At 40.9% G+C, this 14,314-nt stretch overlaps 1 protein-coding gene across 1 annotated transcript; it reads left to right on the forward strand.

Annotated features, from left to right (window-relative positions):
• Nucleotides 1-2,842: 2,842 nt before the first annotated feature.
• Nucleotides 2,843-13,118, forward strand: LOC307232159 (hydroperoxide isomerase ALOXE3-like). Its single transcript, XM_080003061.1, has 14 exons — nucleotides 2,843-3,076; nucleotides 4,014-4,215; nucleotides 4,306-4,387; nucleotides 5,185-5,307; nucleotides 5,584-5,687; nucleotides 5,814-5,986; nucleotides 9,887-10,030; nucleotides 10,229-10,432; nucleotides 10,542-10,628; nucleotides 10,715-10,881; nucleotides 11,170-11,291; nucleotides 11,402-11,502; nucleotides 11,957-12,127; nucleotides 12,482-13,118. Exons 1-14 carry the CDS (start codon nucleotides 2,930-2,932, stop codon nucleotides 12,659-12,661), a joined length of 2,007 nt encoding a protein of 668 aa, XP_079859187.1. The 5' UTR covers nucleotides 2,843-2,929; the 3' UTR covers nucleotides 12,662-13,118.
• The last annotated feature ends 1,196 nt before the right edge of the window (nucleotides 13,119-14,314 follow it).

Below are 14,314 nucleotides of genomic sequence, written 5' to 3' on the forward strand. Positions count from 1 at the left end.
AATAAGAATAATATTCTTATTCTTATTCTGATGTCAAGTATATTTTGATTAACAAGGGATTTGTCGATGTACGGTTTGGTGCAAAATCAAAGAATACTGCTAAGCACAGACAGAATGTATGTATGTATGTATGTATGTATGTATGTATGTATGTAAACACTAAATATATAAAATATATTTAAAAAATATGTTATATATACAGAATATACAAAATGTGCTCTATACACCACCACTACACACTAAATCCCACTAGAAACACACGCACTAGTTTGAAGGATCCCGGTGAAGAAAATGCCTGAATATCCTGCCTTTTCTTCGCTCACCATTGCTTTGCCAATAACAAATCCCCTGGGATAAATATTTTTTTTTATGCATTATATTCTTTCAGTGCACATCAGATAAAAGTGTGTTTTTAAAAAATGACATAGTTTAAAAAAAAAAAAAAAAATTAATGAAATCTGGATAGAATTTCATTTAATTTAAAATAACTTCCTTTTCAAATGGAAAATTAGGTTTAGTCATTCCCAGCGGTTCTTTATCTTTTAGACTTCCAACCACATCCCTGACAGGACAAATCTGAAATTTCCCATTTAAGGAATTTGTATTACTTGACTGAGTGACATCATTTTCGGTAAGCAGACGTCCCTGCGAACTTGAGCGGGTTTGATTTTGCCGCTGGAACACAGAATAGAATAGAATAGAATGGAATAGAATAGATCACTTTGGTTTTTCCCCAACATAACATCAAGCATATTATCAAGTTTAAACCTTTACAAATATATTATTAATTGAAAACAAACAAATACACGAGTTAGGTGAACGACTCGTGGAAAGACAGGCAAGAGGATGCACGACTCAGATACAGGATCTTTGATTAAAGAAAACGTGCTTTACTTGAACAGCATCGGTAGGCAGGTAGACAGTCAGCAGAGCAAACAATCCGACCGGGAGCAGACAAAAGGCGAAGTCCAGGAAATAGAGCAAGGAACTGAAAATACAAGGAGCACAGGAAGCTAAGGAAAAGAATGGAGTGCTTGACACAGGGTACAATGGCGAACTAGCACAGAGAGAGGGAACACAAAGACTAAGGCCTCTTCCACATGTATATTGGTATATTTTTAAAACTTTGTATTTACTCCATGTTTTGGCTTCCCGTCCACACCAAAATGGTGTGAATGGCCCAGTACAACATAGTTTCCCATTTGAAACCCAAAACCTGCTTCCGTCGATATTGTTCCCTCACACCCCCTGATCAAGGAAATTACTGGCAGCAGTAGTCAAACACAGTGTGGTTCAGCCCCCTCATCAAAAAGAAAAAAGCTCCAGTATGCTCTCAGAGCATGTCAGAGCACATAATCCGTTCTGTTTAAAGTTACAAATAACTTACTTTGAGCTATTGATTCTAGGGACTATGCTATTTTAATACTGCTGGACCTCAGCGCCACTTTTGTCAAAGCCGCCCATGAAATCCTAATTTTATGTCTCAAATATAGAGTTGCCGTTCAGGGAACGGCCTTAAAATGTTTGACCTCGCATCTGCAAGATAGAACCTTTTCAGTTCAGCTTGGCGATTGTTTGTCCTCCTCTGCCCCCTTCACCTGCGGGTTCCCCCAAGGGTCAATTCAAGGTCTCAGTCTATTTTCCTTGTCCAAGCTCCCTCTCAATTCCATTAGCTGGAAACTCTGCATATCTTTTCATATTTACACCGACGATACCAAGCTGTACCTTCCACTAATAAAAAAAAATGCAAAGAAAATGCTCCCTGAAACCCCTGTTAGGCTGCCTTGAAAACATGAAATCTTGGATGACCGAAAACTTTATGTTTAATGACTGGTATAGTTAAGTTGTTATAAACCTTGTTCGTGGACAGACTAATCGTTACAGAGGAAATCTGAGACAATTTCCTACTTCTTACTTTAGGCCAATAAAGTATTTAATCTTGTACAAGAGGAGCAGTTTCAGTGTAACAACACAACAGAGTGCCACAGAGGAAGTGCTCGGTTCTCACTGGAGAGCTAACTTTTTTATACAGTTTTGTACACATACCTTGTACAAAAGTTAATGTGAAAAGTACATCAAAACACAGACAAACAAAATTCTTATAAGAATGACAGTAAAACTGGGATCTTTCTATTTTGCTCCCCTGAAAACATTATTGTTATCTGTACATCCACGGAACACTATCTTCCCTCACGTAACCACACACGAAAAGCTTGTTGTGTCGTTCTACTCTGCCTTCAAATTCAACAGGCAGATCAACTCTGCTGTAAAGGGAAGTTTTATCCTACTCAGTTAGCTAAAAACAAAGTCCTTTCTCTGTCCATGATCTAGAGAAAGTAATGTGTGCTCTCATTTCATCCCGGCTGGACTACTGCAACTCACTCACTCCGCGAAACCCGTTGAAATGGGTGATCCCACTATTTCTGCTGCTGCTCCAAAGCTGTGAAATAGCCTACGCTTCCCCGTTAGGATTGCCCCTCCTTTGGACCCTTTAAAATCCAGACTAAAAAAAATACAGTTTCTCCCTGCCCTTCAAATCTTTTTAAAATCGAGGATCATGCACATTTTTTATCTTCTGTTCTCTGTGTTATTCTCTGTCTGCTACATTGTATGCTGTTTTAAATCACACGCTGTTAAATCCCTTGCCCTCAATCTCTTCTGAATCTTTCTGCATATCATGCATGACTTTTTATCTTCTGTTCTCTGTGTTATTGTCCGTCTGCTAAGTGTGCTTCATGAACAAAATTGACTTGACATGACTCGACTTGATCACTGTAGGCATGAAGATATGCCTCCAGCAGCTCCTCATGCCAATGACTTGCGAGCCAGGACATTCTCTGCATGCACCAACCCGCCAACCTATAACTATAAAAGCCACTTTAGGCTTTCAGGAGCTTCAGACTCCGGAGATCTTTTCCAGATTTCTACCATGGCTAAGTACAAACTAGAGGTGACCACAGGTGACAGAGTATGTGCAGGGACATTTGACTATGTGTATGTGACCTTGATTGGAACAAAGGGGAGGAGCAAGCGCACAGAGTTGGACAACTTTGGCGTGGATTTCTCAGCTGGCAAGGTGAGACGTTCTCGAAACATTTGGTAACACTTCATAGGACACACTTTCGAGTGTTATCTCCCTTCACTTACCCGTTAGACCAAATGCTTTTGCCCTTTGCTCATGGCAGTTGTGACGATCATATTTTATGCACATGAGTTCGGCCGGCAAGCTCATCCACACTCAGGATTTATTATGCTTATGTCTTCAACTTTATCATATGTTTTTGAATAAGAACAAGTCGAGAAATGGGTTTGTACTCTGGAAAGTTTGTTTCTACCAGGCATGTTCACCCGAAACTCATAATGGACAGGCTGGAGTAGAAAGCCTAAAATACCTCACTGGAGGGCTTAATTGTATTGTCACCCGAGGATGAAAAACTAACAAAACAGTAATAATATACATTCTGTATGTATATAAGAGTACATATTCTGTAAATACAGATAAATGGGGGTGGGCCAGATTATGAAGTGTCAGTGTTATCCCCTTGTTTGTTAGAAGAGAGTAACAACAGGGGGTAGGCCGGATTATAAAGTGTCCACTGTTATCCTGTTGTTACTGCTTCTGTGACTCCGTAAGAACAGAGTAACAACTCTGTAAATACAGAGTAATAACTGGGGGTGGGATTCATTTTGAAGTGTCCACTGTTATCCCGTTGTTACTCTGTAAGTACAGAATACCACTCTGTAAGAACTCAGAATGTGCTCTTCTATATAAATTGTTCTATTTAAAAATTCAACAACAACATCGTAGGTCTTGATTGGAATACTCAAAAACACGGGCCATTTTATAACAGGTTTCCAAACAGTTTTATGAATAAGAAAATGCATTTGTTATTTGGTAGTATTTCTGTTCTAATAATACTATCTGCAGTGTTGATCAATCCACAGTGCTTTATATCAGGAAACAACTTCTGCTAAAATAGATCCTCGCCACTTTCCCCCTTCTCTCCTCTCAGACAGGGAGCTACGTGGTGAAAACCAACCCTCTGGGTCGTCTTCTTCTTCTCAAGGTGGAGAAAGATCCCACTATTGTTCTGCCGGAGGATGAGTGGTTTTGTGCCAAGATAACAGTGACAACACCCGAGGATGAGGTTGTTCTTTTCCCCTGTCACCGATGGGTGTCCAGGGGAGAATATGTGGAACTCAGAGGGGGGAAAGGTTTGCTTGCTTCTCTATCAGATTTTTGATTTAATTTCAAAAATAAAATGACCAAATTCAATGTTTGAATGTTATTTGTTGTATATACAGCAATGAAGGCTAATGATGATGACCATCCTTTGCTGATTGAGCACAGGAAAAAAGAGTTGGAGCTAAGAAGAGAACTTTTTCAGTACGTGAGCATACATACTGCACTGGGACTACATTATTATTAAATCACAATATATAACATTATGAAAACATAAAAACATAAAAAAAAAATTCAATCAAAAGCATCACTTGGTGCAAAGGTAATAGGCTGGAAACATTTTATCCTGGACATCCATTTCAACTAATGGATGACACACAAAAAATATACTCAATGTAAAATTCATTAGCCAATAATTAGAAGTAAATAACAGTAAATAACATGTTTCTTTTAATAAATATCACAAATACTTTATTTAAAACATGCTCTATCTATTATGGTGACAGGGTGTATAGATTATTCTTGACAGACCCCATAAAAATATTGCAATTAACATAATCATTTTACAGGTTTTGAATTGAGCACCTCGGAAGGGTTAAATGATGTAACTTCCATTTTATAATGATTATTATAATTATAATTTATAATGTAATGGTGATATATATTTTATTCTGTCATATGTGTAATGCAACTTCAATGACTATACTGTATATATAGTCATGAAAATTAACAGAGGTATTTTGAAAAAGTTATGAAAGAACATATTCACTTTAAATAACATTTTCTAATGGAGTGTGTTAATATAGTGTATATCATTTATAAAATTAATAGTTATTAGCTTGACAAAAATGTTTGCGGATCATTATGTTTTATAGACTTCATTAAATGTTGTGGACCAAAATGGCACTCCTTTCATGGAATAACTCTAAACCAATTGTCGAAGTAACCCTGGTAAATATTTACATTCTTCATATTTACATGATTGTGTACAATTCTTATAGGTGGAGCGAAATGGCTGATGGGCTTTTTTACATCTCCTGTTTCAAAGACCAGTCAGAGCTTCCGGCTGAACATTGCTTCTCAAAGTCCAAAGGAATTGAATTTGTATATTCCTCCAATATGGCGTAAGTATAATTTAGATAATAAAGTAGAAAACACACAAATGCTTTAAGTATATAATTACATAATCACTGTATCTCTCACATAGGTTCCTTTTTTTTATCTTATGTTAATAACCTATTCAAGAAATATTAACTAAGCGATGAAGTCTAAAACTATTTGTAAAACTCATTCCAACGGGAATTTGAAAGAATTTTCCTCTATCTTGCTTTTTTCTGAAAATAATTGATGACATAGTTACTATGTGTATTTTAAGGTGTTTTTCCCTGCTTTGCCTGCAGTTTAGCTGTACTCGATCTACAAGGAATGAGAACATGTAAGGATCAATGGGAAAGCCTTGAGCACATGAAGAAAGTCCTCTGGTTCCAAAAATCACCTATTGCTGGTAACACACAACATACTGATTCTCAACGTTTAATGGATAATATTTGTTAAATTTGCAGAAGAAAAATTATTTCAAACATCTTTAAGATATTCTCTTTAATCAACATATTTGTTATAATCCCTAAAGATTATGTAATGGAGCACTGGATGGAAGACGACTTTTATGGATACCAGTTTCTCAACGGCGTGAATCCCACTGTCATCCAAAGATGCTCAGAACTTCCCTCTAATTTTGTCGTTACTGAGGAGATGATACAGCCGTTTCTGGAGGATGGTAGCTGCTTACATAAGGAAATGAAGGTATGAGGAAAATACGTTGGTCGGAAATATTGACACTGAGCCTCAGTCAAGGTAACCCATATACAGGAGAATGATATGATGTCATTTTATACACCGATGAGCTATAATATTAAAACCACCGATAAAAAAACACTTATATTAAACACTAATACTCTGACCGATCTGTGACTACACAGCCCCATACACAGCACGCTGCAATGCACTGCACTTTTGGTAGGTACTAACGACTGCATACACTGGAAAACCCCACAAGACCTGTCGTTTTGGAGGTGCTCTGACCCAGTCGCCCAGCCATCACAATTTGACCCTTGTCAAAGTCCCTCGGAACCTTATACTTGCCCATTTTCCTGCTTCGAACACATAAACTTCAAGAACTGACTGTTTACTTGCTGTCTAATATATTCCAACCCTTGACAGGTGGCATTGGAATGAGGTGACCCATGTTATTCACTTCATCTGTCAGTGGTTTTAATGTTGTGGCTGGTTGATGTATATTTGATTGCATCCGTTATTGATTGTCTACCTTGTCTCTGTTGTTTCACCTCACACTTAGCTTTTCACCTCAATTAATATATTTGAGGTAAGTTTTTCTGAAGAATGTTCAATGTATAATGAGACATAAATATTTTTCCGAATCATAAATGTTTTGCAGTAATGCGATTGTGGCACCGCCTCTTGTGGTCGCCTGCGCGAGTGCTTCCTGTCGATTACACACATTTTAGTATTTTTTTTCACTTAACAACGCCATGTCCCTCAGAAACTCCTTGGCAGTGATCATCTAAGACTGCGATGCTCGTGGATATAAAAAAATTCTTTGAGGTCTTTTCCGTGTTCCACGCCGAAAGATCGGGGGAGTCAGGGAAATCCAAAGGTGGAGGTGTCTGCATCATGACTAACAGCATCTTGTGTAAGCCCAATAACATCAAGACTCTCTCCCCTTCCTGCTTGCCGAATCTGGAGCAGCTGAGTATTCAGCACAGTCATTATCACAGCCGTTTATATTGCACCGCAGGTCAACACAGACACAGCACTATTGGACCTATATAATGTGTTGTGCGGACTTCGAAACAAACATCCCTTTGCGGCTGTGTTGGTGGCTGGAGATTTTAACAGGGCGAACCTTTAAAAAGTTCCGCCTAATTTTCACCAACATGTCACATGTACTTCCAGGGAAGTTAGAACTTTGGACCACTGCTACACTCCGTACAAGAGCAGATACGAGACAGTCTCGCTCCCTGCTTTCAGGAAATCTGATCACGCTGCCAGCTCGTTACTTCCTGGCCGTGCATTGACGTAGAAGGGTAGTGATGAGTAACGTGAGGCGGTGGTCGGACAAATCAGAGGCCACGCTTCAGGATGCTCTGGGACATGTTCCTGTGACGTCAGCGAGTTTATGGAACTAGCCATGAGCTTCATAACTACCTTAGCGGACAGCATCGTTCCCACAGTGAAAGTTCGGATATTTCTGAACCAGAAACCATGGGTTAGCACCGCGTGTCGATTACGCACATTTGAGTATTTTTCGAGCTTATAGAGTTTGTGCGTAATCACCGGGTGTCATGACATTTCACTGCATACTGTATATGTACGACTGTATGTGTATGTATGTGAAAAAGAATCTCTTGAACTTGAACTTGAACTTGAACTTGAACTAATAAATCCAGCTCTGAATGCTCACACTTCTTGTATCCGGAAACATGGAAAATTACAAAGCAGCATCATACAAACTGTGGAGGGCGGTATAGGACACTAAACGGACATACAGAGACACAGTGGAGCTATAGATGGAGCAACGGGACACTAGACACTTGTGGCAGGGGCTGCGGAACTGTTACCCACTATAAAAGCAGTTTCAGCAACACCACTATATCGCCAGCTAATTGGAGTTACACACCTGGGGACGTGGGCGCACTCTTGTGTCTGAGCATGACGTCAGGATGGCTCTGATGCGTGGGAACACCAGGAAAGCTGCGGGCCAAGATGGAATATCTGGGCAAGTACTGAAGACCTATGCTAACTAGCTAGCACCCTCACCTGAACACAGGATCCCCCAGGGCTGCATCCTCAGCACCCCATGTACTCCCTGTACACACATGACTGTGTGGCCATGCTCAGCTCCAGCACCATCAACAAGTTTGCTGACGACACTGTCGTGGTGGGCCTGATCACTGACGACCACGATGAGAAGACCTACCATGAGGTGGCTGACCTGCCACTCCTGTGCCAGGACAACAGCCTTCTCCTGAACATCAGTGTGGCGGGCCAAGGGGGCATGGTCAAGCCCCCGTTGCAGACAGGCGGTAAGGCTCCCATCCTGGGGCTACCCAGCTGCTGAGGCTCGGGCGAATCAACGGAGGGACTCCGCTTCAACAAAACGGTGAAAAACATGATTTGGAAGTTTCTACACGATGACAGCCGAAATTGGGACACGTGGCTGAACCCCCAGTTGTTTGCAGTGGGGGGGGGGTTCCCCAGTCCTCCATGGGGTTTTACCCCTTTGAGCAACTGTTTGGCAGGAGACCTTGTAGAGTGCTCGCCCTATTTAAGGAAAACTGGCAGGAAGGTCCCAGCACCAGTAAAAACGACGAGAGCAAAGCTATACTTGTTAGGGCAGGAACACAGGAGAACTTGCTCCAGGCCCAGGAATGTCAGCGCCACCTGTATGACAGGGGGGCTCAGTCAAGACAATTCTCACCAGGAGACAAGGTGTTAGTAGTGCTCCCTATGTCCAGCTCAAAATTACTGGCGAACTGGCAAGGGCTCTTCGTGGTTACATGACGCGTGGGGGAGGTCGATTATAAAGTAAAATGCACAGACGGGGGGGGGGGGGGGTCCACGAATAAAAGAATGGAGGGAAGGTGTGCCCTTCGCACTGGCCACAGCAACGATTGAGAGGGATGGGGCTGGGGGCCACTGCCAACCCAAAGAAGTGCGGGGTTAAGCAGAAGGAGGTACGCTATCTGGGGTACCACTTGGGGGGCGGGGGGGCTGCTCTGACCGGATTACAACCGAGGACGCATGCGCCGTTGGTGATTAGTGGGACTTCTGTCAACAGGGTCAGCAGCTTCAAGTACCTTGGAGTCCACATCACAGAGGACATAACATGGACAATACACACAGACACTCTGGTAAGAAAGGTGAGGCAGCGTCTGTACCACCGCAGGCAGCTGAAAATCCTTGTTCAAGTTCAAGAGATCACTGGCTGGTTTGGGAACTGTACTGCTCATGACAGGTGGGCCCTGCAGAGGGTGGTGCGTTCAGTTGAACACACCACTGGGACTACCTTCCCCTTCCTGCAGGACTGCAGGAGGATCATGAAGGGTCCTCACCACCCCAACTATGGACTGTTCCAGAGTGAGACAGAGTTTCTTCCCGCAAGCCATAAGGACTGTCAATGCTGAACTGACCAGTGGCCCTCACCGAGACACTCACATAGGCCCAACTGCCTTATTGTACTGTATGTTGCATACTGCATTGCATACTGTATCACAGTACTGGGTTATGTGCATACTGTGCCGTATTTCTGTTGTGTTTGGTGTTACTGTAGTGCTGTGCCGTGCTATTGTGTACTTTACTGTGTTATCTCCACACACACTACCTTCCTTCATTCACATGCCACTTTACTGCACATATCTGTATACATATTAGTCTTCTTATTTCTATTTTGTATTCCCACGCAGTATATTCCCTTTTACTCTTATTTTATTCTATTTACTAACTGCATCACATTTTAGGAATCAGTGAGTTTAGTTAGTTTGTAATTAGTGAGCTATTGTGTCAGTTTTGTACTTATTGTGCATAATCTCCGGGTGTGTTGAATGACATTACACTGTATATATGTATGCTCGTATGTTTATGTATGTGATAAATATGCTTTGCATGTTTATGCTTCATATACAGAAAGGGAACATTTTCCTTTGTGACTACAAGCTAATGGAGGGAGTGCCTACACGGGTCATTTTGGGAGAACCGCAGCACTTCACTCCTGCCCTCTGCTTGTTCTACCTGAACTCAGAGAATCAGCTGAAACCCATCGCTATTCAGGTACTGCACAAATGCATGCACAAAGCATAGTTTGGAGGTTCCCAACTAGTGGGTCCTGATCCACCAGTTAGGACAGGTCACGGGTCACGGATCAGTTAAAAACGGTTATAGTTGATATGAGGGGCAGAATTTATTAATATCACAGCTTTTCTTTACTTTTACTGTGTTTTTTCCACCATCATGTCTGGTCTTATACAGCTGGGCCAGCAGCCTTCAGAACAGAACCCCATTTTTCTCCCAAGTGATGCAGAGCCCGACTGGCTCCTGGCCAAAATGTTTGTGAAAAACGCAGATACCATCCACCACCAGGTTGTCGCTCATTTGATGAAGACTCATTTTCTGGCCGAGGTTTTTGCACTCGCTACCCTTCGTAACTTCCCGGTGATTCACCCCCTTTACAAGGTATGTGAACAAAAGTTCAAGATCAAAAGTCAGTTGTAGTCTTATTTAAACCAAAATGCCATCTATGAATCAGTCTTGCTCAATGTTTCTACTTATTTTCTATACATAGTTGCTGATTCCCCACTTCCGCTACACTCTGCAAATAAACACCGCTGCTCGTGAGAAACTTTTAGGACCACACGGACTTTTAACTCAGGTATTTATTTTTATTCTTAACTGCAAATTTAAATAATTTGTTGATTTGGTGAACTGAAATAACTTATAATCCTTTGTCAATTTCAGATCACAATTGGAGAGGAGGGGCTTTGTGAGATCATGAGGCGGTCCCTCTCTGTGACTACTTTTAGCTCCCTCTGTCTGCCTGACAACATTGCCGAGAGGGGTCTGGAGGAAATACCCAACTTTTACTACAGGGATGATGGATTGAAGCTATGGAACGCCATCTACAGGTTCCAACTAGACTTTAAACTTTGAGCACACAAGGTGATGAAGTGACCGCCTTCCAACACGGCCCACATAAAAACACGAATTGTGGGCCCTGTAAGGCCAAATAGTTTGCTGATGTGAAGTGACAATCTTCATAGAATTTTCAGCTTAAAAATTTAAGGATGACAGCAGAAAGCATAGTATGGATGAAACTGAGGAGACATCCAGGAGATCTCACTTCATAGCCTAATGTTAGTTTATGCATTTAGTTGTATGGCATGATGGACAACAACCTCTCCATTTCTCTTAAGCTTTGTCAAGGCCATGGTGGAGCACTATTACCCTACAGATCATGAGATTTCCAAAGACCCTGAGCTCCAGAGGTGGATCAATGACATCTTTACAAAGGGTTTCATGGGCAACTGCTCCTCAGGTACATGCTGTTATGCTCTGTTGTCATAACATTGCAAAGGCCCAATACTGTTTTTCATTTCATAATGTTAATCTTACCAAAAGGTGAAAAGTGAGACCTTTTATGTACAGGAATCCCAGAATTCTTCAACACAGCAGAGGAGGTCGTAAAGTTCATCACAATGGTGATCTTCACAGCATCCGCTCAACATGCTGCGGTGAATAGCGGGCAGGTGAGAGTGTGACGTGTTTGGCCAAGAAAATTACACAGTAAATGCAATCAATTCCTGTTGATCAAGTATATCAAAATACATAGAGGCGACAAAAGTAAACTTACCCACAAGGAAATCGTGACCAAGAAGGTCCAGACCTGTACCAGTAAAAAGTCTGGATCTCTGGACAATGTTTCTATCTGTTCTGGCCTCAAAAACTTGGAAGAACTAAACACTGGAATCGAGCAGGGTCTGATGCGAAAAAGTTTATTGTGTATCTGAGAGTCAAGTAAACAATAAACAGTGAGTGGGGCTCCAGAGCCTGACTGACAAATCGATCTTTCCGACCTCCTTATATATCCAAGATGTTCTTTCCTCCTATTACATGTCATCACCATGACTTTACTGTTCTAAGTTATTCCAGTGTCGAGTACCCAGGCATAGATGAACCACATCCTAACAATCTCTCTTGTAGTTTGACTTTAGCAGCTGGTTCCCCAATAATCCCCTCATGCTACGTAAGCCTCCTGCAACAAGTAAGGGGCAGGCGACCATGAAGACCATCTTGGAGACTTTACCAGTTGTAATGGACACAGTTGGGCATATAGTAGCAACATGGATCCTGAGCAAGAAATATGCTGACTTGGTGAGTTTGGAGTTTAATATATTTGGCATAGATTCAACAAAAAACATAACAGTACAAATAAACATCCCCAAGACCCTTTAATCGAATTATCTTCTTATTTTATCATACAAAAAACAAGAGTAGTAGAGTTAGGGCCAAGCGTTCTACCACATTCATGTGAAAGGAATTAAAAAATGGGGCCCTAAAAGTTATTCAGTGTTTGACATGGCCATAACATGTGTCCTGTTTGAGAGTATTTTGATTTTTTTTTAATATATGCCTCAAACTCTTATTGCCTGACTGAGAGTTACTGTTTAAAAGTTCAAAAGGTGGTCATTTTAAATATTCATGATGGAATGTTCCTTGTGCTTTCAGGTCCCTCTTGGGTCATACCCTGAAGAACGTTTTGATGAGCTGAAAACCAGGCAGATTATCAAAAATTTCCAAGCAGAACTTTCTGACATCAATGACACTATTTCAAAGAGGAACTCAAATCTCAAGCTCCCCTACAATTACCTGAAGCCTGCTGAGGTGGAGAATAGTGTATCGTTGTGAATAATGGGCACTACTTTACCACATGTGCACACACACACACACACACACACACACACACACACACACACACACACACACACACACACACACACACACACACACACACACACACACACACACACACACACACAAACACAGAAAAAGATGCAGCAGAAATCCTGTAATTAATACAATGTTGAATGTCCTACAAATACAATTTTAAAGAAATGTTTTCCCAAGAAGAACTCACCTTATAAAGTTACACATCAGTAGGAAAGAACATAAAGTCGAGCCAGGCTTCATATAAAATGATTTATTCTTTTCATGATCTTAAATGCTCTGGAGTGTTACCTTTAAATGTTTTGTTTATTCAAATGAATCTGATGGGCAATGTAGTAATCAAATATAATAACGATATGTTTCTACTGTGGGTGTTTTTTGCAAAGCAATAGCGATAAAATAAAATGTTCCAACTCTGTCACATTACTATAAAATGGTGCTTGGGATTTCGTGTCAGTTTCATATTTCAAGTTTTCAACCTAAAAGCATGATATTTAGGAGACTTCTTCTCTTAAATTATATACAAAAGCTATTGATGAAGAACCACAAGTTTTTTACCAAACTATCAACTCAGAAGAAAATAACACATTTTACGATTTGATTCGAAGTCCCGAAGTAATGATGGCTAAACTATGAAAATGTTACAATTCCAACATAACCTCAATAAATGTATTCTAAATGTAGATGAGAAGGCATTGAGAAGGCATGAAATCATCCTCATAATCAAAATATGGATTTAACTATTCTGGCAGAGGAGATCAGGAAGATTCTGGCGCAAAGGCTTGTTTTGGGTACATGTAGTACAGGCAACAGTGAAGGAAAGAATTTCCTGGCTCATGGAAAACAAGGTGCTGCTTGAAATTGGTTAAAGCTTGGTCCAATGTCCACTGGAAGCTTGAGCTGGCATTATTGGTTGTCAGCACTTATGTTGTTGGCGCTACGCAGATCAACCTTAGTAATGATGGATGGCGCTGTTGAGAATTAAAAGGAGGAAGAATTCTAATAGACGACCAAACTCTGGTACAGGCTGATTGGGCTCATCGGGGACTCTAAGTAAACAGTGGATAACTTCTAGGGAAGAATTGATACAAATAAGTTGATGGGCCATACTCCTCCACACTGGGCAAATACGTGTTGAAACTTGACCTCAGTCTTTACTGATGAATTTTGTCTTTTAATGACTGTTTGGGACAAGAGACTTTACAAGACAAGAAAGAAGAGAAAACTTGAGCCTTACACATTAGGCTTTACACATTTTGGAAAAATTCACTGATTAAGCACCACCCATAGACTTCGAGTGACCATAGCCACAGCCAACACAATGACCAAAAGCAGCCAGCCCAGCAGCCATCACAGTGACCAAAGTGACGGTTTTACATATGATTTCTTCCAGCATGTCCCATGAGTCTATGAATATGTTGTAAAAGGAATATGGAAACAAGTTGATCTTTTGATAGAATCACAGGGTGTTTAACTTCTTCAGGCATGGCTGCTTAACTGAATCTGCCTCCTACTTTCAACATGGAAATATCACTGTTACCTTGAACAGCGTTCCCTTTTTCCAGGTTTGAAAACTTCCACTTCTCAGAGGCCCATTAACGACCCATCCTAATT

This window comes from Zeus faber, assembly GCF_960531495.2.
Source record: "Zeus faber genome assembly, chromosome: 6".
In the NCBI taxonomy this organism is placed as follows: Eukaryota; Metazoa; Chordata; class Actinopteri; order Zeiformes; family Zeidae; genus Zeus; species Zeus faber.